Source organism: Sarcophilus harrisii, chromosome 5 (assembly GCF_902635505.1).
Source record: "Sarcophilus harrisii chromosome 5, mSarHar1.11, whole genome shotgun sequence".
Taxonomy (NCBI): Eukaryota; Metazoa; Chordata; class Mammalia; order Dasyuromorphia; family Dasyuridae; genus Sarcophilus; species Sarcophilus harrisii.
In genome coordinates this window covers 43,852,346-43,878,600 of record NC_045430.1, presented here as the reverse complement: position 1 = coordinate 43,878,600, position 26,255 = coordinate 43,852,346, and the positions used below count along the sequence as shown (strand labels likewise).

Below are 26,255 nucleotides of genomic sequence, written 5' to 3'. Positions count from 1 at the left end.
CCCCAGCACTTAGTACAGTACTTGTATATAAATATAGAAACACATAGTAAATGTTCCATTTATCTATGGACTGATAGCCCATTCTAATTGTGAACCTATTGATTCTAATTATTGATGTATAATTTGGCCATGAACATAACTGTGTATATAGAGACAGAGAGAAAGAAAGAGAGAGAGAGACTGTATTTACCTCACAGAAATTACCATAGCACAGACTTTAGTTTTTTGAGATAATATCATCCTAGTGACAAATCTACATATTCTCATATGAGAAATATGACTATCTCATTATGATCATAGAATTATATCATAGTATCTGCTTCCAGGAGATAATTTGGAACAGAAACAATATTTTCTATTTTAAAGTTTCTGAGCATTCCAATTCTTACTTTTCCAGGCCTAAACATTTTTCCTAGCATATTTAAAAAAAGTGCTTCCAATTCTGTACAAGAAAAATCATGGCAATAAACCTGTAGGTAAAAATCAATTGATCTAAATATCTGGTCTTTTTGTTACCTTCTTGATAAAATTTGTGGCTATTTGGCAGGTTTATTCTTTTGGATTAAAAGAACCTTAATAATAAAGGCAATTAACAAATTGTTCAAATAAGCAAAACATTACACCCACTTTGTGCTAGTGCCAAACCCAACTATGTAGAGAAATGATGTAATTTAATATGTAATTTGGCCTAAAACCACTTTCCCTAATAACATGTTATTTTGGCTAAATTATCTAATTAATTTCTTCACTCTGCTTGTATAGAAAAACTAAATATTTTTTTTAGTAATCTTAGAAAAAAATCTTGGATTCCCCCCCTCATGACAAGAAGATAAAAGTATGCATCCTAAGTATCACACAAATTAAATCAACCCTACTTCTGAAAGACATTGAAGTTAAAATCTCTATCACAAAGGTGACAGATTAACTGTCCAGTGAATCCAGTTAAGCCAATTTTGGCTTTCACCCTGATTTTCTCAGCTAATTCATGCAAAAAATGAGGTTTTTTTTTCTTCCATCATTCTTTATAATTACCTAAATTATCTAAAAATCTGGTTTCCTCAAGCATAGACCTATAAAATTGTATAGGTCTTTAAAAAAAAAAAAAACCTAGAGAAAACCATAGTTATTTGAAGTACTTGAAATAAAATGAATATTTGTGGTTTCTTCTAGTTTTTCATAAGAATGTGCATTTGGATCAAGAAGAAGAGACAGAGATGAAAGCTAACACTCACAATCTCTTCCAATGGTACAAGTATAATAAACAGACCATGCTAAAAGTCCTAAATGCTTTTGAGTAATTGGTAAAAGTAGGCTCCCAGAAAAGAAAACATTAAGAAAATACTCTTTCACTCTCTCCTCCCTTTGCAAAGCTAGAGTGCAGAATATTGTATTTTCTGTCACATATGACTGGCTTTGCTTCTCCCTCCTTTTTTAATCCTTCTTTGAAGGGATAGCTTATTCCATAAGAAAGGGAGAGAGAGATTCAAAAATAGAAGTGTTACAAAAACAAGGATCAAAATTAAGATTTTTTTCCCACATAATTTCATTTTTTGATGGTTTGTCCTGTGAATTATTTATTATTTAGGATTCATAGTTGAATAAGTTTTTTTTTTTTTTTTCCTTTTTGGTTTGGTTTTTGTTTACTGTTGATGCTGATGTATTTTTTTAAATAGGACCACAAAGAGTTAAGAACAGAATATGTATAGTCATAATGTTTTCTAATAAGTATAATACAGTTTTGTCCTGATTATCTTAATACATAAATTTCTTCTTCTTCTTAAATTCATTAAGCAGCCAAAAAAAAAAAAGCATTTGTATTTCTTACAAGTGTGAGAAGCATTTTTCACCAGAGGGCACTCATTCCATGGAAGAGGATGTTGAAAAGACTGTGAAAAATAGAACAAACTCCAGCCAATAATTACATTGTAGTAGAGGGCCACAAAGAAACACACCTACAAAAGAAAGTAATTCCATTAATATTGCTTATGCTGTCAGACACTATAGCTTTGGATTAGTTGCTTTTGCTTATCTCCTCTCCTCTCCATTTCCCTCTGTTTCTCCCTTCTTCCCTCCCTTTCCTCCCCTTCCTGCACTTCCTCCCTCCCTTCTTGAAATTCTTCATTACAAGAAATGGTTCACTGGGTTGAAGAAGGAGAACAAGGCATATCTGGAAACAAAAGATAAAAATAGAAAGATCCATAACAGTAAAGTCATCTAAGTCTACTGCATGTTGATGCCCTCACAATAAATATTATATTTTTTTTAAATTTTTTCAATATGTCTAAACTTTTGATAGCTTTCCTTTTCATGATTTTGAATATTTAATATTTTACAAAAAAATTTAATAGCATCCAAATACCATTTCCTAAAGAACATGTGTTAACTGGATTCATAAACTAAAAATCTATAATTGTTGAGATTTCTATTTTAACAAGTTCTACTTATTGAAAAGAATTAGGAAAAGCTAAATTCTTGCTTTAAAATAAGCATCTTTCTTTTCCTATTAAAAGATTAAAGATTAAATGAAAAGTAAAATAAAGATTAAATGAAAAGATACACATCACTTACTACACAACTTGCATATCCAATTCCACCCAGTTTAGGGCTGATAAAATTCCACACACCAATACTTCCTCTGCGAATTTTTTGCCCAACAGCAAGTTCCAGGTAAAAAAGTGGTATGCCTATTATCAGCAACAATACTAAATATGGAATGAGATATGCACCTATAAAAAGAAACACAAATAAGAGAGTAAAGTTGACATTTCTGATAAAAAAAAAAAAAATAAGTGCTGAATATTTCAGATTGAGGCTTATCTTCAAATTCCTAAAAAGTGTGAAATTCATAACATTTTGAAAGGAATAAAAAACTCTCACTTTCAAAGGCAGAAAAAGAAGTAATTGCTATAAAGCATATTTCAAAAGGTTATGAATTTGCACCAGCAGCATGAATTTATACACAATTTATTAAAGTCCTTAAATCTAACTTATTTACTAAAGTAGGCTAAGTCTATCTCTTGTAATCCTCTTTAAACAATTACTTTTATTTATAGAAAATACATATGCAAATTTCAGTTTACTCTAGGTTTTCTAAAGGACCATAAATGCCAGACCAGCAAAGTAAAGCAATTTATCTGAATTTTAAGGTATAAATTATGACAAATTTTCACCAATAGAAACTAGAAGAAAAACCAAATGAGGATTAAGAATACATGAATATTACCTAAAGGCACAGAACATTATACATAATGGTTCAACTGGGGACAAATTCTTCCAGTGTCACCTTATTGATGAGGTTCACTCTTATTGCAATGAAATAATAGTAACTTAAACATATAATGCTTTTAGATTCTAATGTCAAATATAATTATATACACATATGCATAGATATGTACATAGATTGTACTGTGCATGTATACATGTATAGATGTATGTGTCTATATATAGTTATAGCTGCATTGTGTATATTCATGTGTAAATATGCATAAGTATATTAATCTCATATACATCTATGTGTATACACACCATCAAATTTATATATATAATATATGCATATATACATGCACACACACAGTCAAATTGAAGTACATGTATCTATGTAATCAATTAGATTTTGTATCTTTGGCAGTCTGATGATGTCATTGAAATAAGACTTAATATTTGAATAGAAACAGCTGAATTGTAAGGGTTCTACTTCAGATCACTAGGATATCAAGTCAACTCTACCTTTGACAATTCCTAGCTATGCAATTATGGCAAGATCATTTCAGTGCTATAAACTTCAGTTTTCTTATTTGGAAAATGTGGATAATTACATCTATGGTAGTAATCTCTGAGGTTTTGTGGGAGGCTTAAATAAGATACTGCATCAAAAATGCACCGCAAAATTGAGAGTGCTAGAATTGTTCATTGAGAGAGCCTGATTTCATGGCAAGAAAGTCAAGGTCAGAATCAGAAAAAAAAAACACTGGCTTAATTCTGGGGGCAAAGCCACAATGGCAGAGTGAAGTCAGGAAGCTGCTCCAACTTTCCCAATTTCTTTTGAAAACCACATGAAAACAAGCCTCTGAACAGAATCTGACAATGAAACCATTTTACAGCTCAAGATAGACTGCAAGAACTTCAAGAAAAGTCAGGCTCACTGGGATGAAAAGGGTCTTCAGCCCAATTCAGAAAGTGTTTGGGAAAACCAGTAGAAGTAAGACAATCTTAATCACAGCAGACCCTCAGCCATGGCTCAGTAGAGAAGCAGACTGGTGAGACAGCCTGGAGCCCCAGCTCAGAAGACAAATTCTGAGAAACCAGGCTATTTACTGAAAGAGCAGGTAGGACTTTGAGCAAACCACCAAACACAAGAGGCCTCTGTGCTCAAAACTGAGGCTCAGAATTTCACAAGAAGCTTGGGACAAGCACCTCTGTACTCTAGGAGCAGAGCCAACCATAAAAGTCATAAAATAGGAAAAAAGGAAAGAAAGAAAATGAGCAAGAAACAGAAAAGAATCTTAATCATAGAAGGCTATTGTGGTGATCAACTCAGAGAAGGACAACATGTTCACAGAAGATATCCTAAGGAGTGATATGAATTGTCCCAAGCCCAAAGAGGCTTCTTAGAAGTGCTCATAAGAGATGTTAAAAGTCAAAAAAAAAAGAGGAAGAAGAAAAAAAAAAAAATGAGAGATATGAGAGAAGAGAGTCAACAGCTTGGAAAAAACAGGCAATTCCTTAAAAAAAAATACAATTGGCCAAATACAAAATAAAATAAAATGTTTCTCCACTGAAGAAACAATACTTTGAAAGGTAGAATTAATCAAAAGAAAAAAGAGTTACAAAAACAAACTGAAGAAAATCAGAATTAGAAAAATTAAAAACTAGAACAGGGCAAATGGAAGGTAATTCTTTGTGAGACAAAGAATCAGTCAAAAAAACAAAAAAAAAAAAAAATGGAAAAAAATGAAAGAAAATGTAAAATACCTCACTGGAAAAACAGCTGACCTGAAAACCACTTAAAAATTATTGGTCTACCTGAGCCTGGACAGCATTCTTCAAGAGATCCTCAAGGAAAACTGCCCTGATATAGTAGAACCAGAGGGCAAAATAATCATTGAAAGAATACATCAATCACCTCTGGGAAGAGAAATCCCAAGGAAAACTTCAAGAAACATTGTTATAAAACTTCAGAAGGATGTTCTCAAGGAGAAAAAAAAAAAGAAAGAAAACATGTAGGCTGCCAGAAAACAAACATACAAACAAATAAACAAAACCCAATTTAAATATTGAAGAGCCACAGTCAGGATTACCCAGAAATCCTTTAGCTTCTACACTAAAGGATCAGAGTGCCTGGAATATCATATTCCAGAAGACAAAGAACTTGGAATTCCAACCAAGAATCAACTACCCAACAAGACTTGAGTCATCTTTCAAAGGAGGAGATGGATCTTCAATGAAGTAAAAGACTTTCAATCATTTCTATTGGGGGAAATAGACTAAAAATCCTAAAGTTGATCTTCAAACATAGCACTACTCAAGAGAAGCACAGACAGGTAAACAGGGAAAATATATATTTTATTTAAAGGTTAAACTGTTTATAACTCTATTAGAAAAATGATGCCTATAACTATTGAGAACTGTATCTCTTATTGGGGCAGTTATACATGAATGGAGGGTATGGATATGGTTTGAGTCTTGTGTGATGATACTAAATAAAAAGACGTTAAGAGTTGGGGGAAAAATAAGAATTATATTGGGGGAAGAGGAAAGGGGAGGTATCATGGGACAAATCAGATCACATACAGAGGTAAAAAAAAAAAAAGAACTAATACAATAGAGGGAAAGAAGTTGGGGGGGATGAGCAGTGTTTGAAGTTTAATCTCCTCAGTTTTGGCTCAAAGAGGGAATAACTTGATTATTCAGTTTGATAGAGAAATTTATCTTACCATATAAGGAAGTATGAAGAGAAAGGGGAAAGAAAAGGGAGGAGAGACAGGTTGGGGGTGGGGTGGGCTAGAAACAAAACATTACTAAGGAGGGATTGATAGGGTGGAAAAGAGAACAAAAGTATATACAGGAGAAAAAATAAGATGGAAGGAAATACAGAGCTAGTAATCAAAACTGTGAATATGAATGGAGGAACTCTTCCATAAAACAGAAGCGGACAGCAAAGTGAATAAAAAATAAAAAACTAGAATCCTACAATGTAGTGTTGACAAGAAACACATCTGAAACACAAGCAAAGGGAGTGCCCACAGACTGAAGAATAAACTTGAAGTACATGATTAGTGGAATGTTACTGCACAGCACATTCTGAGCATAATCAACAAAGCAGCATGGAAATACTTAGGTGAACCAGTACAAAGTAACACTAAGTGAAACCAAGAATATACACATAATGACAACAATAAAAATAAAAATAGAAAGGACAACAAAACAGTTCTAGAAACTAAATATTGAGAAACTACAAACAACCAAGTTAGAATAATGCTGGACAGATGAATTCACCTCCCTAAGCTTCAATCCCCCATATGTTAAAATGGAAATAAAGTAATATCATATACCTCATAGGGTTGTCATAACATCCCACTGAGGTAAAATGGGGACGGGCACTCTGCAAACACCAAAACTCTATATTAAATTGTTAGCTGTTACTATTATATATTCCTCACTATCTCTAGTTTTGATTCTCTTGGTGCTCTGTGAACTCAGAGATAACATTACACTGATTTACAGAGAATTATCCTGTTCAAATCTATTCCCCAATTTGCTACAGAAACTTCACTCAGCTCTAGAAAAAGAATGAATGACCATTACAACTACCTTCAAAAAAAGTTTTAGAAAGAATCTTAGGGACAATGGCTTTATCTGCAGAGAAAATAGTCAAGGGTGTTCGTAAATCTAAGTATTTCTTGGATACCAAGAACAGTCTTAGAGCTCCCATTTAAACAGTTCCATGATTCTCTTTCCTCTGATAAACTCAAGAATCCATCTTTGATTTGTAAGTAGGTTTTACTAACTACATGCAAATGCTCCAAAGTTTTAAAACAATGCTTACTTACAAAGTAAAAAATTTAAATTCAATTTTTTTCTTAGAGACAACTAGATTCTGGGCTTCTGATGTGCCTATTTGTGACTCATGATGATTAAATATCAAAAAGTATTTAAGAAGTGCATATAAACTTACCTCCTCCATTCTTCTGACACAAATATGGAAATCTCCACACATTCCCTAAACCAACAGAAAATCCAACTTGTGCCAAGATATACTGCAGCTTGCTACTCCAAGCTGGCCTTTCACCTTCATTTTTTTCTCTCTCAGAATCTTTTTCTTCACTCTCCATGTCTTTTTCTTCTGGATCATCAACAATTAGTTCACTCTTCTTAAAAGCATCATCAGCAGAATCTTCATTGGAAAGGAGATCTTTGACAGACTCAATGATATCATCATCTAATTCTCTTTTGGCCACCTTGCTATTTTTGGGCATTGGAAGATGTGGCTCTGTAGTTTAGGAGTGAATCTCTCCAAAAAATATATCCGGGTAATATGAAGAAAAAGGCTGAAGAAACTTTTAAAACAATTCACGATGATTAAGACTGCAGGTTTCTGAATTTATATGTTCAAGGTCCCATGTATACCTGTAAATTTTTCAAATAAGAAATATTTAACAATCACTTGTTGATATAACTCAAATTATGATTGTCCTTTTTTGTATTTCTTTTTGAACTAAGATTAATTCAGCATGAAGCTGGAAAGCTAAACTAACCCTCTAGAGCAGCAAGAATTTTTTTTTCCTTTTCTAAGTTTTATTACATTTAAAAATGGAAAATTCATTCTTAGCTTGCAAAACCATATAAATATAGTCAGTTAGGTAGATTTAGCTGATCTTTTAAGCACCTATTATATGCCAGGCACTGTCCTAAGCACTCCACAAATATTATTTTATTTGATCTTTACAACAATTGGAGAGAGAGAGAGAGAGAGAGGAATTAAGTGAAGAAAGAGAGAGAAGAAAAACAGAAAGCAGAGAGGAAGTGGGGAGCTGGTCTTGGAATCCAGAAGACCCAAATTCAAGCCTTTTCTCACACCCCTGTGTAAATCACATCACCTTTTGATACACTCAAGTAACATTCAACAGAAGGTATCAACAACCTGCAATGGTAGTAAAACCCACTTCTTTTAGTATAATATGAAATAAAGTAATTGAAAATCCACTTAAAATACAAAAACAAATTATCATTCAGTGTACTTCCACTATCCACTCTGCTTTGGAATATGCCCCAGTAAATGCTGTGGTGGCTTGAATATCATTGTCAGTTCCTCCTCTCTCTTTCTTTGCATTAAGTTTTACCTTCTTCTCATTCACATGGATCTTCTCCCTTAGGCATCTTTTATCCTACTCTCCATTACACATATCTATAAGGGTGTGTCTTTGTAGACACCCACAGTAATTGGGGCTTTAACAAACAGGATTTATACCTGAAAATGAAAAGCATCTAATTATTGCAGTGAGGCAGTCATGGCTCAAAAAGACAGTAAATCTAACTTCTGAAACTTTCTTTAGCATCAATTTAAAAGCAACAAGTTAAATCTTGTTTTTCAATTACTTAGCATATGACACATTAATTCCCAATCTATCCTGTATAAAGTGTTATGCTAGGTTAGTTACAGTGTCAACTGTAGCATTATATGGCTTAATCATACACCCACATATTTAAAATTGGCCATCTAATCCAGTTAGATCTAACTCAAAGAGAAATAAAGGCAATGAATTCATACATAAGGATCCCCTCTCCCCACCAGGGGCCACATATTAAACTTATTTTTATTATAGATTTTTATTTTCACAACATATGCATGGATAATTTTTCAACATTGATCCTTGCAAAATCTTGCATTCCAAATTTTTTTCCCTTTCTTCCCTCCACTCCCTCCCTTAGATGGCAAATAATCCAATATATGTTAAACAAAGTAACTTAATTTTAAAATATATTTTTATTTATTTTGCTAAATATAACTCAATCACATTTTAATCTGGGAAAGGCCTCACTTCTGGCCTTATGCAACCCCTTTATTTTACTTGAAGCCTAGGGAGAGTAATGGACTTATCCAGGATTACAGAGGTTTTGAGTAAAAAACAAGGAAAACTCAAGTCCCGTGCCATCTATCCAGCATTTGTTACAGGGAAATTCCTTACTGTTTGCCATCCAATAAAAAGATGGGGAGGATTGAAAAGAAGAGGGAAGAGGAGGGAAAGAATAGAAACACAGAAGAAGCATTTATGAAGTGCTGTTATATACCTTGGAACTGTGCTAGGTTTCATGTGATTCTCAACCATCCTCACAAGTAGGCACTACTATATTGTTATCTCCATTTTATTGTACAGGAGACTTTTTTTTTAAGTGTCATGCTCAGGGGTCATAAAGAGCTCCTAAGTGTCTGAGCCTGAAATTAGGACTTTGGTCTTCCTAATTCTAGGTCCATCTAATTGCCTTTGGGACAAGAAGAAAAATAAGTAGACTTATTTTATATTCTAATTCAAGACTGGAATAGAACTCAGAGGCCCTAACAAAAAACAAAGCCACACCACTAGTTAGGGTCAAAGATGGAACGAAAATGCAATCATCCAATCCAGAATTCTGTACATTATTTTTTCCTACCAGTTCTAAGGATATTCTCACTTTTTCCTCAATAAGTTCAATCTATAGTTTATAGTCTTTTTCCACCCAAACTCTTGCCATAATATTGTTAAACTTTTTTTATTTTATTTGTGTGTGGACGAATAGAGAGACAGATATAGATAGATAGATAGATAGATAGTTCTCTCAAATATTTCAGCTTTCCAATTCTTAATTACGCAAACTCTATTTCCCTTAGTTGTGTACTGGAACAGTCACACCCTGCAGCTTCCCATCACCTATAAATTTTACACTTCCTCAGTAAATTAGCAACCATTTATTAAGTACCAGTAATAGGCCAGGCACTTTACCAAGCACTGAAGATATAATTAAAAAGAATAAAATAATGCTCACTCTGAAGAAACAGACATTTTAACCAGGAAGATATACTTATCAAGAGATTCTATGATGGAGAATTCTGCTTTCTCCAATGGTTTATTCCTCTAATCCTATTCCTCCACTCCTAATCCCTCTACTTTTTCCAGGCTATCACTCCTTCTCAGGATACACTCTTTGTTTTCCGAACTATACCCCTAAAAATGAACCAGTTTATCTTTATTCTTCCCTTTCTAATGGAATCCCTTGCTCTTTTGTCTTTGCATCTCACATTCTCATAGGATAAGGAAAGGCAGAGTGTTCTCAGCTAAGGACCTAGTCTCATATTTTACCAAGAAAACTAAGACCATTAACTTCGAGATTCTTCTCCCTTTCTTTTAAGATAACCCATTAAAAAGCATGTCCCACAAAACATAATTAAGAGACTTTCCCAATAAATAGAGGAGTAAAGCAAGGACACTGCTATTTCCTGACAGTTCTATAAATGTTAGCAATAAAAAGGAAAGAAAAATAGTAGTATAAAAATAGACAAAGAAGAGAGTACCTATTTATTGTTGATATAGTTTATTTTTAAACCTCCTACAGAATAAGCAAAAAAAATATCAAAAGTTTTTAATAGTTTCAGTAAAGTTGAAGCCAATCAGTTGGAAAAGGAAAACCAGAGTCATAGAAAAATGACTCCTTAAAAACTAGAACTGAGCAAGGGGAAACCAGGGAAGTTATACAAAATCAAGAAATAATAAAACAAAATATAAAGAATGAAAGAAGAGAACGTGAGGCATCTCCTAAGAAAAACTGATCTGGAAAACAGATTAAGAAGAGAAAATTTAAAAATAATCAAACTACTTAAAAGCTAGAATAAAAAAATAAAGAATTTTGAAAAAATAATACAAAAAATAAAGAAAATTGTCTTGAAGTTTTTAAACAAGAGGGGAGAGGAGAAATAGAAAAAAAAAAATCCAATAATCACCTGAAAGAAATTCTACAAGGGAAATCTACATTATATATGCATACATCAAACATATACCATACCCAGATTCTGAAAACCTTATATCATGGAAAAAATTTTATGAACAGCAAAGAAAAACAAATATAGCAGTGCCACAATTAGGCTCAAACAAGACCTATTGCCTGACTTTCTGGATTTTATTGCAATAAGACCTGAACTTAATATAAATTTTGACATAAAGTCTAAGAGAAATATAGGGTAAATATCAAAGACTAATTACAAAGAACTCAATAAGGTTAAACTATTGATGTTTTATATGTGGAAATGTAAATCACATGTCTAAGACTGTCATTAGTAATTGGGTAGTTCAGAGGAAAGAATGGGATAAAGACGAGTATGATGTGATTCTAAAAGCGAAACTATAGGAAAAGGTAAAAAGTAATTGTTATACTAATAAGGTGCAAAGGAAGAACTGACCCAGAGAAATGGGGAGAAGGGCTGGTAGTTCTGGAACCCAACTCTCATCAGGAACAATACATATATATATGTACAAAAAATTTGAAAACAGCAAGGGGAATAGGGAGATTGGAGGGGATAAGGAGTAATGAAAGGATTTTTAGAGAAAACCCTACTCACAGGTCAGGTTAAAGAGAAGAATATATACATTTAGAAGGGAATAAAAGTCTTAAATTTATAAAGAAATAAGGGTGAGGAAATAAGATAAGGGGTGGAGTAAAGAGGGTATGTAGATTAATAGGAATGGGATAAGGTATGTAGAATGGTATAAAAAAGGAGAGAGAGAATAAGGAAGGGATCCTTGGAGGCAAGGTAGATTAAGCAACTGAAAGGTAAGGTAGGAAGTAGAAAATAAAGCAGAGGAGTCAGAAGAAATAGGAAATGAGATACATACAAACATATAACAAAGATCAGCAGTAGAATTTATCAGGTTTAAGAAAAGGAGTAGTAATCATTGATCTTAAAATTGATTTAATCAAAAGAGAAAAATAGGGAAATGACACTATATATCAGCCATATTAATATTGTTTTAGAGTGTTTGAAATAACTAGCCATTATAAGGTTGGAATATTTCTATGGTGTAAGAAATGAGTTGGTGGATTTAGAAAAATATGTAAAGACTTGGATTTATGAAGGAAGATCCACCTTCAGAGAAACAGAGGACAAAACCAGTGCAGTATGGTATAACCTAGATTTATAAAATGTATACAATTATACACATGTATGTATATATGTGTGTATATATACATATGTACTTGTAGCCTTCTTGAGAGGAGGGGGGAGGAAAGGAAGAAAAAATAATAAAATAAAAAATGTACAACGGAGACCACCACAACAAAAACCTATAAGGAAACAAAGATAAGATAGGTAGTTCTGAACACAATGTATAATACTTACTGTTTTATATTTGTAATCCTCTCATGTTCTTCTGTGAACATGACAATGTTTTTCTTTTATTTTTATTTTGTACTTAAGTTTTAAATACATTAATTAAAAATAATAATTGACATTTATATAACATTTTAATATTTACAAAATGCTTTCCAGTCATTATTTCATTTGAATCGTACGACACACCTAAGATAAATAGTGAGGAGAAAGTCTAGAAGAGAAGGGAAAAAGAAAATAGAAAGGAATAAGAGAAGGGGAAAAATGATAAAAGGGAGGGCACATTAAGAATGGAGAGAGAAAGTAGAATAAATAGAGGTGAGAAAGTAAGGATAATTGCATATAGGAAAGTATTTTCAGGGGTGGAAAGGTGGCATTCCAGACATAAACATTGTCAACAAAGGCATGAAAGGCAGATTCCATGGAGATAAACAGAGGCAGAGACAGCTGAGGGCTGAAGCAAGTCACCTAATACAGTTTGGACTCAAGATGGTTCTGAATACCAAAAACAACATATGAACTAAGGCAATAAAAAGCTGAGGAAGATTAGTGAGCAAACATGAGGTGAGCAGATCTGTGATTATTCTAACATTAATATGAAAAATATATTAAGATAGAGAGAAACTGCTTGCTATCATTTACCTCTACAATTGGAATAGATTTGAATCATCTCATTGTTGAAGAGAGCCACTGTCCATCAGAATTGATTATTATATAATCTTCTTGTTGCTGTGTACAATGATCTCACTTAGTATCACTTCATGTACATCTCCCCAGGCCTCTCTGAAATCATCCTGCTGGTTGTTTCTTACAGAACAATAATATTCCATACCATTCATATACCATAATTTATTCAGCCATTATCCAAATGATGGGCTCAGTTTCCAGTTTCTTGCCACTACAAAAAGGGCTGCCACACAAACATTTTTGCACATGTGGGTCCCTTTCCCTCCTTTTAAGATCTCTTTGGGATATAAGCCCAGTAGAAACAAGTATATAAACTTAAAAAAAATAAAAGCTTTAGGAAAAGAGATAAGCTCAGCTTTGGGAAATGGGTTTAAGATGCTCAATGACATGCAAGTGGAGATAGCCTAGAATCATTTGGGAGTACAACTCAAATAAGAGGTTAGGATTGGCTGAGGAATTTCTGGTATAGAGGTGGAAGGTGGAAGGTAAAATAATTGAAATGATGAAAATGAATGGCATTGTCCAGGAAGAGAATACAGACCAGAAAAGATGAGAAAAAAGAGCCAAGGAGACAATCTTGCCTACCATTCTACCTTAAAAGAATGAGTTCACAAAGAGTAGATGGAGAAGGGACTTATTAGAATAGGTGAAAAAAAATAACCAGGAGAGATCAGAATATGTGAAGCCATGAAAGAATATGTAGGATGATCAAGGTTCTTAACCACTGACCCCCCCCCCCCCACAAAGGGATCCATGATTATTTCAGGCGTCTGTGGACTTGGATGAGAAAAAAGAAAAAAATTTTTTTTGCATTTTTATTTTCCCTAACCTCCTCCTAAAACTTGGCACTTCTTTCAATTGTGATTTTTAAATCTTATACATTTTTAAAACTATATAGCAGTCCATACGACACATAAAAGAAGTTTAAAAACTTGTTTAAACTTAGTTTAAAAACTAAGAGGATGGGATGGACAATAGTGGAATTGCAACTTGAAATTTTGGGTCCTTAAGGAAAACATGAAAAAAAAGTGCCCTCAAATTAACTCTCTAATTCATGATATGAAAACAAGACAAGAAGTAATTAAAATACATTTAGTTGAGTGGGAAGGAGAATTAGTTACTAAAGGAGCTTACAGATGGATGTTGTTAACAATTTGAGCCATCTGGCAGTTTCCAATTTTAACTAATTATTGTTTCTGACTGAGTGCTAAACTCAGTTGTTTCTATGCTGACCTATAAACATTTGGGTTAATACAATTTGAAACAACTCTCCAGTCTTTCCATTGATCAATGATCTCATTTACATTGGTTTCCCTTGCAAAGAAGATGCCTAGACTGTCTACCTACTTTGCGTGCTTCTAGTTCAAAGTTTTCCAATCAATCTACTATGGTGTGTTCACACTTCTCCCAAAGTCAAGTTCTTCCTAAAGGGATAAGGGTTCCTACTATATTCCTCAAAATACCAAGAAGGAAAAGTAGCTTGTACTTCATCCCATTCTGCTATCTTCTAGTATATATAATCTTTAGATTGTAAACTCATCAAAAGCAGGTACTATCTCTTTTAACTCAGTGTATTCCCAGTGCTCAGTTTAAGACTGTAGGTACTTAATAAATGTTGAATAGGATTACAATAGGATTATAGAACCTTACATACATTTATGGATTATAGAACCTAGAACTGAGTCTGTGGATCATTTAGTCTTGACACTTTTACTTGATAGATAAGGAAAAAGATGATTATGAGAAAAAACTGGATTAGATACTACTTTGCAACTGTTTCTCTGTCTCTGTCTCTCTCTCTCTTTCCCTTTCCTGACTTCCTTCCCGTCTCCTACATTAACTGACTATTAAGCAACACCCAATCTGGTTCACTGAAGTTGAAGACCTCAATTTGAATCCCTTCTCTACTATTTCAGTATAATTATGTGGCCAATCACTTAAGTGGCAGTTCTAAGATTACACCAGTTCATCTTGACTCCCAATGGCTGCCTATGCCTAGAAGTTTTTTGTGAACATTTACTAATGTCTTAAAACCATAGCTAACTGTTTAACAAAATTCGTTAATGTTTGGATGGCTGGTTATCCTTTGTTTTGGAAAAAGGAAAAAATGACATTATTGGGTTAGAGTCAAGTTAACTAGGCTTTAAATATGAGCTCAAAATGCTCCACACCACAGGTCAGACACAAATTGTCCTTAATAAACATTTAGGGTGAATTCTCTAACTAGGCACATCACTTTTTTTTTTCCTAAGTGAATTCAATTCTGCTTTGCTCATCATAGAGCACCTTTCTCTAATGAGGGCACATTGCCATGCTGGATGGTCCTGGGCATCAATTTCTCCCATATTGTACAATCAATTCTAAAGTTCTTAAGAGAGCACCCTTATATCACTTTTCCTGATCAACTTGTGAGCACTTGCCTTTTTGAGTTTTCCACTTTTTGAATGTTTGGATTTAGCATAAAGGCAACAACTTGAAAAGGTGATCTAACAAATTGGAGTTTATTTTTGTAACCTCTACATTTGTCCTTTAAAAGCAAGATTTGTGAGAGAAATAAAAACAAATAAAGAAGTGGAGATCAGGAGACAAAGAGACAGTGTCAAGAGAACATATCATGATTTGGGTTTCTCTGTTCAAAGATGGGAGAGATGAAAGTGAAAACAGAAAAATTAGGAACTCATTACAATGAGAATCATTACAATGAAAAGGCAAGAGGTGGGGAGGGTAGGTAAAGTAGTTAACGGTCCTGAGATAAAATCAATCCAAGATTTTCTGACTGCATGGGCAACGTGAGAAAGAGTCAACCCTCCCTCTCATCTCTCAAAAAGACTGCAAAGTTATAAACTGGGTAACAGAAAATACAGTGGTGCCCTCAACAGAAACTAAGAACTTTGAAGAAGAGGAGAGTTTAGAGAAAATGATTTGGAGACTTGGAGTTTGAGATGCCTCCAGGACATTCAAGTGAAGATTCCTGAAATCCACTGTTGGTGAAAAACTAACTCATAAAACAGATTAGGACTGCCTGGTGTTCTCTGCATAGAGAAAACAGAAATCACAGAAGCTAAGATTTCCCAAAATAGAGGATGTAGAGAAAGAAGAAGAGATATTTCCAGGGTCAGATTTTCCATCAGCATTTCAGGAAGTAAATTCAAAACAAAAAAATGACATATTTGCAGCTAAGGTACTCAATGAATAAAACACTGGACCTGGAGTCAAGAAGAGCAAAATCCAAATCTAGCCTTAGACAATTATTAGCTGTGTAACTTCAAATATGTCACTTAATCTCTGTTTCCTCATCTGTAAAATGGGGATAATAATAGCACCTACTTCACAAAATTGTTGCAAGGATCAGATGAGAAAACACCACATCCTTCTCTGTACTGCAAATTAGTAAGTTTGTTTCTAGGAGTTGATCTTATATATAGTAATAATAACAACAACAGTAATAATACTAAGAGCAGACAGCCTTTATATAATGCTTTAAGATTTCACTGCACCAACTGAATGACAAAAATGTTCAGCTATGCAATCTAACTTCAAAGTGGCTTTCATCAATAACCTCTAGTTATTTCAGTGCCATAGGACTAAGAGATCGAATAGCCTTTGGCTTCATTGCTGTTCAGGACACTTGCAAATGAGGTCTGAACCAGATTAAAATGTTAATTTGGGAAATATTTAAAAATAAATAAATAAAAAGCATATAGATAATGTTAACAGGTCTTTTCCTAAATCAATATGTGGTCTGAAGGATCCTTACATAAGGTTTAGTGGCCTCTATTTCTATTTGAATTTAACACCTGTGTTCTAGGGAATTCTCAGATGAAGAAATCCCCTCCCAGGGCTCCCTCTTTATCATACATAATATCCTTAATACACATCAAAGGAGACTATGATAGGACTTAGCTACACTGTAAAGATAAAATGGAGAAAAAGCAAAAAGACAACATAAATGAGTCTCCTTTTCAGAAATGGATCTTTTCTGGGAGGAAAAAAAAGCTTAGAAAAGTAATTGCTTATTTGCATCAATTGACTAATTAATTAGAAATCCTATTTTCTATTGATTTACAAAATAAAATCGATACGGTATTCCTAAAGAAAAAATAGTTGGCTCAAAGACAAAAATCATACTAAAGATTTCAATAAATCTAATTAAATTGTATATTTAAAGAAAAATCATAATTTTTGTGGCACACTGATGATCATAATGCTTAAAATGAATAAATATTTAATTAATAAAGTGTTAAAATTAAAAATGATAAATAATACTTTTTAAAAGTACAAATATAGAACTAAACTGCAAATATATATATATATATATATATATATGTTGCCAAATATTGAGTTCCCTTGAGGTTTAATTCATGTGAAAATGAAATATGTCCCTAAAATATGATCAATATTTTCCAAACCATCCAAAACTCTGCTCTCTCCCTCATATTACTTAGTCCATTATTATTGCTCAGTCATTTTCAGCCATATCCAAATCTTCACAACCCCAACTTGGCAAAGATACTGGAATAATTTGCCATTTCCAGTTCAGTTTATAGATAAAGAAACTGCAGTAGAGTTAAGTGACCTGCCCAAGGTCACATAGCTAATATGTTTCTGAGGCCATATTTGAACTCAGGAAAATTGAATCTTCCTGATTCCAGGCCCAGCTCTCTTTCTACTATGCCATCTAACTGCCTATTTAGTCCATTAGATTTAGTTACTCACTATCCTTTAAATGTTTTAAGATAATCTCATGGCAAATAATAAGCTTCAAAATCCCACTATAGTCATTCAGTTAACTGTTTATGTTGTAAGATACTGCATAATCACTTAGTTTTATTTCCTGTCAATGGAATGTTGACTTGACAGAACAACTAGGAATACTATTTGGCCAAAAGAGTGTCCTGAATACCTAAAAGGTATATGAACTAAGATTGGAGAGGTAGATTGGAGCCAGTTATCAAAGTACTCAAATGTCACTAGATACAAATAAGAAACCACCAAAAGAATTTTGAGTAGGAGAGGACCATGTCTTAAAATAATTTTGAAATTATTAGAAGGCTAGAAGAGGAAAGATGATGTACTGGCTATACCAGTAGTCCCAAGCAAAGGTAAAGACATTGTGAGTGGAGAAATGGGCAGATTTGAGAGTTATAAAACACTGATTCTGAGTTACAAAGCACTGATTCCATTTATCACAGCTTCCCTGACATACAATCATTACTATCTGATACCAAGAGCTGATTAAATTTAGAATTTCTTTATTGCCTTCATCATCACTGTGAAAATCAAAGAGAACTTGCATAAATAAAGTTTCTAATAATAAATAATAACTGGAGATTATTCCAATATTAAAGCACACATTTGAAGACAGATTCTTTTTTTTTAAGAATTCTTATGACAGAAAAATTTTGAGGGAAGAAGATCTAAAAAAGAAAGTTTAAATAGATTAAGATGGAGAGAAAATCAGAAGTCCAGAATATAGTAATAAGAATGAAGACCTGGCTGACCTTAGTATCTTATAACAGGGAGTCTGGAAAAAAATAATGCATTCAGGGGGAGAGTCCGAAAGAGCAGAGTGTAGTCTACACCATAAGAAGTTTTAACTTATAGAATACCCAGGTGTCTAGAGAAAGTGTCATGTGGAATCTGGGCACAGAACAAGTTCCATTTGGATCACAGAATTAAAAGCAGTGGGTAAAAGTCGCAAAGGAACAAATAATAATAGGTAGCACATTTATATAGTGCCTAGAACATGCCAGAATTATATTAAGCACATTATAAATATTAACTCATGTTATACTTAAAACAATCCTGGGAAGTAGATGCTATTCTACTCATACTCATTTTACAGTTGAGGAAACTCAACTCAGGGAGAAAAAAGATTAAATGACTTACCCATAGTCACACTGTGTCTGCCACTGAATTGGACTCGAGTTTTCCTGATTTCAGGCTCAGAATTCTATTTATTTAAAAATCTACCTATCTACTAGTAGATAATGACATAAAAAGTTGCCTAAAACATCCGGAATATCCAAAGTCCATGGGATTCCATAGAGAAGTGGACTTTTCTTCAGTTACAACCCTACACCTGGATTTTCAAGGAAAGGAAGAATGAGCACGAAGAATGAGCATTTGTTAAATTTGCTGTTAAGGAGATCCATGTTTAGGTATGGGTTTAACTAGATGACCTCTGAGATTTCATTCAAAATCTGATTTATTTAAAATTTATTTTTTATCTCTAAGTTCCCTTATGAGAAATAATAAGTTGACATCCATAAAAATATTGGCCCAATCCTACACGTGTGGGTAGTGGAGTAAGTAGAGAAGTAATTGGTAAATCAGTATAAATAAAATACTCTAATCTCTTTCCACTTTATCTCTTACATCAATCAAACTGGACAATCAACTTTTCTTGCCATTACATCCCTTGCCTATGAGCCCTTATGGGCTTTCCCTTATACCTGGAAAGCATTCTTTTTTCTTTTTCTTCATTCTTTTTTCACCTCAATTCCTCATTTAATATTCTGTTTAGCTTAGTCTACTTCCCATCTAAACCTTTTCTCAATTATTCCCTCCAAATCTGTAAATGGTTTTCCTTCCAACTAAAATCTCCTTTCATTTAATTATCAATGAACAGATTGTATCCAGATTCCCTAGTAGAATGCAAGCTCCTTGAATGTAAGGGGTCATTTTTTATACCCAACACAGTTCCTTAAACATAGAAAGCATTTAATAAATGTTAGCTGAATTGAATTGAAAAAAAAAGTAGATGTTTTGCTAGGACACCAGAATTTCATTTTAAACTATCTTGTTTATCATGATATCTTGTTTATTTTCTACTTAAAGACTACATCCCATGATAATAAATAATTTGTTAAAAAAGAGACAGAGGCCAAGACAAAGGGACAGAAAAAAACAGATAAACAGTAGGCAACGATATATAGGACTTCAAAGTTTTAAAAGTGATTAAGACAGAGGCGTCAAACACCAGATGGACAATTACTTCTGCACTCTGCTGGAATCATTGTGAAATATTTAACAAAATGAACAAAAATATACTCGAACATTATTTAATATCAATGTGTTTTTCTAAGTCATTATATCATCATATTTGATCCTTACATTAATCTTGAGGGGTATTATTTTCACTTTAAAGACAAGAGGACTTGACACTTGAAAAGAAGTAACTTGCCTACTCACACAGTTAGTGTCTTGAGTTTGGATCCAAGTCCAGTTTTCTATCCAGTGTTGTCATTTATGTGTCTGTTTTTAATCACAGGAGCACACTATTACAGATTATAAACATATACCCAGCTTCAATTCACTTGCTACTGTCTCACTAGCATCTCCTATTCCCTAATATAATTTTCCAGAATTTCTGAAACATTGTTTTCTATTAAATTCCAGCAAAGCCGTAATCTGTCAAAATATCTATAGATCTTTTTATTGCAGACAAATGAAACTGTGCTTCAGTCCCCTTAAATCTGCTTTCATAGGTGCTTCTGTAAAATATCTTATTTGGCAATAACAGTCAATTAATGTTGGTGTACAATGATGGCCCAGCCCCAGATAATATTAACATTTGTCCAAAGGAAAAAAAAACACAAGCAAAAATGAACATAATTTACAATGGAAAGGGGGGAAGGAAATAAGAATTAAGTACCTGTTATATCCCAGGCATTGTGCTAAGCACTTTTAAAATGTTGTTTCATTTGGTAAGAAAAAAAAAAAGAAATCAAGGAGTGAAAATGACAGAAACAAAGTATTTCCCTCTCAATTTGAAACAAGACTGCACTCCTACCCAACCTTGATATGTGCCTTCTCTGCAGTAATGTATTAAGCAAAAGTATTAATCATTCAAAATTACCAAAGAGTAAATGTAACATGTTTCAAATCACAACTAAAACTGGAACTGCCTCTATAATGTAATTCTGATGATTCCCCAGTCAGGCTATACAAGAAATAGTTGGCATTTGAGCAGTCTATATGCATAAGCATATGGGTATATTGGGAAATTTTCAAGCTTATATTTGTAAGTATATAGAAAAAAGAAAAATCCAGACAAGAGATAGTGAGTAGTACTTCTTGATTTCAGGATCCATTAGACTGCAGGGGTGGTGCTTATTCCATCAATCAACAAACATTTGTTAAAAGCTTACTGGCACCAAGTATTGTGGTAAGTATTAGAGAAACAAAGAAAAACAAAAACAGCAATTACAAAAACAAAATCAGTCTCTGTCCTCAAAGAGCTTCTATTTGAATTTATCTAGGGCAAAATTAATACTAACAAAATCTTAAACTGTTATGTATAACATTCACCCTCCAAAAAAAACTGCCCCCTCCCCTAATTCAAATCTCAGAGGATTTGTATTAGGGAAATAAATTCCAGTTTTTGTCAGCATTCCAACACATTTAAATTAGGCACTACTAAGTATGTTAAAGAAATCTCAAAATGCATATATCTCAGAGGTATAATAACTTATTAAACAAAAAGTCTATCCTTTCTATTCTAGCTCCATTAAGTAGCCAGATTTTTTTTCAACATGTTATGGGGACATAATAAATCTGAAGCGCTAATCACCTTAACATTTTTCATATCCGAAGATCAATGTACAACACATTGCTCAAACAATACAGTATGTGTTAGGGGGAAAGAATTTCTGAATAAGAAAAATGTCTTGTTCTCATTATTCTATCATTTCTTGGATTCTCCAAATATGACTGAAATAAAGAGTACTTTTATACTTTTGTGACAAGAGTCAATATGCTGTATTTAAAATAAACCAAAGAATGGTAAAGAAAATTTCATTGCAACAAGTATATAGATCTTGTTCATTGTGTGGAAGGGGAGAAAGAGCTGATTAAGATAACTAATTTAAATAAAAGCAGAGTGAAATATAAATGTCTTTGTATATTATCAGACTAAGTAAGGGTGGGGCAAACTTGGATCGAGGACTGTAAAATAAAAATAAAATTCCCATCATTGTATTTCAATTCGATTTTGTAATGTAATTTGCAGCCCTTTGTATTTTATTTTATGCATTTACAAGCATGATTATGTAAAGATCCATGTCTCACCAGATCGCATAAAAGGATCATGAAATAAAAAAAGGTTTTGTTTCGATTACCACAAGAAACTCAAAATTGCATCAGAAAATAATAATAATGATGCGTAGTAAAGCCTACGTAGCAAAACCTCAGTGGGCGGGCACAAAGCAAATCCTTTAAAAAAAAAATCAGACTAAAAACATTCAGAATCTACAATCTACTTTTTCCTCCTCAGACCTGTAAGCCTACCGACTGAGAACAAGAGAGGAAAAAAAGGTGGTCTGGCTTTAAAATGGAAGGAGTGGGGGTCACAAATCACAAGATTAAAAAAAAAAAAAAAAACCGAGGATAGCTCATTTGCATAAGCACCCAAACATTGCTGATGTCACTGTGCACCAGTCTTGATCCCGCCCAGATTTACTCCAGCCATTCTCTGAGAAGGGATGCAACGAAAAGGGATGGGGATGAGGAGGAGGGCGAAGGAGGAGCTAACAGACCAAAGCATCTGTTCCAGGCAGTCATCTTTTAATATCGAGTAAATATCTGCAAACTCCAACCCACCATTATAATAAACTTAAATGTGTGGGGATTTGCAATTATCATCACTCCTTCATCCCCAACCATCTGTTTGGGGGGTGGGGGGAGAAAGCTGTTGAGTTGGGGTCTTGGAGATCCGTTAATTTTACCCAAACGAGACATTCAAAGGACATTCCTTAAATGGAAGGGGCGTTAAAATAGCTCACAGGGCTCTCTCCTAGACTGAAAGTTATTTCAGCCCCACGCAACACATACTACTAAACTGAAATGTGAATGAATTGAGGAGTACATTTGATTCCTCTATCCCTGCCCATCCACCCACAATCATCCACCCACGCACGCACCAGAATCAGGCTCCAAACTGACAACGTGGCCAGTCGCAGGTTTTCCTTGCTCTCCTCCTGATCCCTCTGGAGAAACACATTTAGAAATGACCGTCTTCCAACTTGGGTGCCATCAAAAGGGAACCACGTTAATGGGGGGAAAGGAAACGGCTTTTCTTGGAGTTGGTGCAAAGACTGGCTCTAGCGAATAAGGGATGAGAAGGCTTTCCCCCTTCTCCGCCCCCATCTCTCATCTGCACACTACACCCTCCTTTCGATTCATAGAGGAAATTCAAAGCTAAGCCCACTTTGAGGGCCCAGCCCAAGCCGTTATTCCTCCCAGAACCTGCTCCTCCCTTTTCTGAACCACATTTTGGCATATCCCGTTAAGATGATGCTGCGGGGAATTTCCATGGAAGGCAGGCACCCTCCTCATGGCCCCTCCGTTTGTATACAGATACTCGTGCGAGTGAGCGTGTACACACACACACACACACACACACACACACACACACACACACATATTCTTCCGCAGAAAGATCACGCGCCCTTCCCCAGGACCCGGGGAGTCTCTTGATGCTCCCCAAATCATCTGTCTCCCTTGCATCTAACCCCTCATCCCTCCCTCGCCCTCTGCGATCCTCTTGGGGCACAGAGTACGGGGAGCCAAGGCCCCCACTCCCCTTACCATGCAACTGGGTCCGGGGCAGACTCCTAGAAGCGGCACTGAAGGCGGCGGCGAGGGCAGTGGGAGCGGCACGGGAGGCGGCGGCGGGGGCAGTGGGAGCTGCAGAGGCAGCGGCGGAGGCAGGAGCAGCAGGGTCCCGCAGGCTGGCAGCGGCGGGGGCAGCGGCGGGGGCGCGGGTGGAGGAGGCTGCGGCTGCGGCTGTCGGAGGGCCGGCGGCGGTGCTGCCTGCTGTGGGCAGGCGGCCGTCTGGTGCGCTGTCTGCAGAGAATGGGTAGACGTGTAGAGACTGATTTGTGTGCTCGAGTGGGTCGGCGTGTGGGTGTAGGTGCAGGTGTAGGTGTGGGTGTGGGTGTAGGTGTGGCTGTGGGTGTAGGTGTACGCGTGTGTGTCGGTGAAGGCGAGGGAGCGCAGGATGAGCGAGTGTGTGTATGTGTGAGTGTGTGTGTATGTGTGTGACGGAGGCGCACATGGGCTCGGCCCTCCCATGAAGCGGCTGTTTAAAGGCAGCGTGAGGGAGGAGGAGGGGGACCGATAGGGAGGAGGGAGGGGGGGGCGATCGAGCTGGCGGGCGAGCCGAGGCGAAGCTGAGCCGAGGAGCCGCACCTAAGTCCGCCGCCCGCCGGGCTTGACGCAGAGACGTCCGCAGCGCCCACCCGCAGTATCCTCCCTGCGCCCTGGTTACAGGGCACGCAGAGCGGAGGGTGGACCAGGGATGCTCCAACCGCGGACGGACGGCAGTAGCATCCTGCTTTGAACAACTCAACCTCTTCATCCCTCTGTCTCCCCCCTCCCTTACACACACACACACACACACACACACACACACACACACAAAATCCAGGGGCATCTCTCTCTCTAGGCTCCCTAGGTCAATTGGAACAGTCAGGGGATGATCTCAATCCCTTGTGAAATCTAAGACCAGTAAGAGATTCTTCGGGGCTTACTACATATAAAGGATACTGAGCTCGGAAAACTCAAACAATCGTACACAAAAATGGATTAAGCACCTATTGTGTTTTCTATAGCTTTGGCTATACAAAGACAAAAGATCCCTCCCCTCTATGGTGGAGACAGCTTGTTCATATTAATCATCTTAGTATCACGGTGTCTGCCCTCCCTCCCAAATTTACATTTTGAAAAAATTTTTGCATTTATTCACTCTATATTTCTGTTTATGTATAGTTTGCATTTGGATATATTTGTCTCCCCGTTAGATTGTAAGACGCTGGAGAATGGGAATTGTTTAATTTCTTTGTGACTTGTGTCACCAATAATTCAATAATTGTGCATATTAAATAAGTGCTTAATAAATGCATTTGGAGATTTTTACATAGGAATATAGAAAATTTATATTATATATACGTATACATACACACATATATATGATAAATACAAAGAAGAAGGGCTATCAGCTAGAAAATCAGTAAAAGCTTAACGGAGAAGGAATTCCAAAAAAGTTAAACAAGAGACTCAAAGAAGTAAAGATGAGTGCTTTTTAGACATGTGAGACATGTATTTATCAGGTACCTACTCTGCACTAGGCACTCAACTAGAACTGGGAACACAAGTACAAAAGAACCAGCTGTTTTTCACTGACAAGAAGTTTACATTCTAGAGTAGGACACATATATACAATCATATTTATATATATATATATATATATATATATATATACATACATATATGTGTAGAGACAGACAGAAACAGACAAGAGACAAAAAAGCAGAGTAAGAGGAGAGAATACATACACATCAAATTGTGTATATGTTGAATCTGAAGTGCCTATAGAATATCCTGTTTTAAACATCCAATAAGCAATTAAAAATTGGGCCTGGAGGTCGGGAGAGTGTATGGGGCTGGATATGTACTTTTATGAGTCATCCACATAGAGATGATAATTAAATTCAGGGGAATTCATAAGGTGCCAGAGAATGTAAAGAAAAGAAAAGATCCAGGACAAAACCACTGATGACACTCAAAGTTAAGGGACCTGAAATGAAAGATAAACAAGACCGAAAAGGAGTAGTCTGACAGGTAAAGGAGGATTCCCAGAGGGGTCATTGTCACAACCCAGAATGGAGAGCAGGAGAGCATCTCCAAGAAGAGATAATGAGTAAGCCATAATATGAAATGTTATAGAGAGAGAAGGAAGAGGATTGATAATAGACCTTCAGATTAGGCAGTTGAGGGATTATCGTCAATTTGGGAAAGAGCAGCTTCAACTGAGTATGATAGTTGAAGCCTGATTTGAAAGGACTGAGAATACAGTGGAAGCAATGATTGTGGACAGCTTTTTCTGGAAGTTTGCCCATAAAACAGAAGATATATAGATATAAATATAGGTATAAATGCAAAATTACTTGAGGAGATAGCAGGATCTAGTGATGTTTTCAGAAGAGAATAGAATATGTTTGTAGATAGCATAGAAGGCACAAGTTAGATAGACACCGAAGTTTAGAGACAGAGAAACATAGTCAGTCGATAAACATTTATTAAGCACATACTATGTGCTAGGCATTATAATTAGGGTTACAAAGAAAAACAGACAACCACAAAAAACAAAACAAAACAAAACAAAAAACAGTCCCTGCTCTCAAGAAACTCAAGAGTCTAATAAGGATGA

The 26,255-nt window shown here is 35.2% G+C and overlaps 1 protein-coding gene across 3 annotated transcripts in view; it reads right to left on the bottom strand.

Annotated features, from left to right (window-relative positions):
* The window catches only part of SLC6A15 (solute carrier family 6 member 15), a 100,953-nt gene that overhangs the window by 25,065 nt on the left and 49,633 nt on the right, over positions 1–26,255 (bottom strand). For 2 of the 3 annotated variants that reach the window (XR_004229990.1, XM_012550496.3), the window contains exons 2-4: positions 7,175–7,626; positions 2,569–2,726; positions 1,826–1,952 (exon numbers count right to left, since the gene is read on the bottom strand). Coding sequence is in view for 2 of the 3 variants with exons in the window: in XM_012550496.3 (XP_012405950.1) it covers positions 1,826–1,952; positions 2,569–2,726; positions 7,175–7,475 (586 nt within the window). In the remaining variant the exon portion in view is untranslated. Of the gene's footprint in view, positions 1–1,825; positions 1,953–2,568; positions 2,727–7,174; positions 7,627–22,965; positions 23,157–26,255 lie in introns of those variants that run through there. The other variant, XM_012550495.2, reaches the window with a different exon arrangement.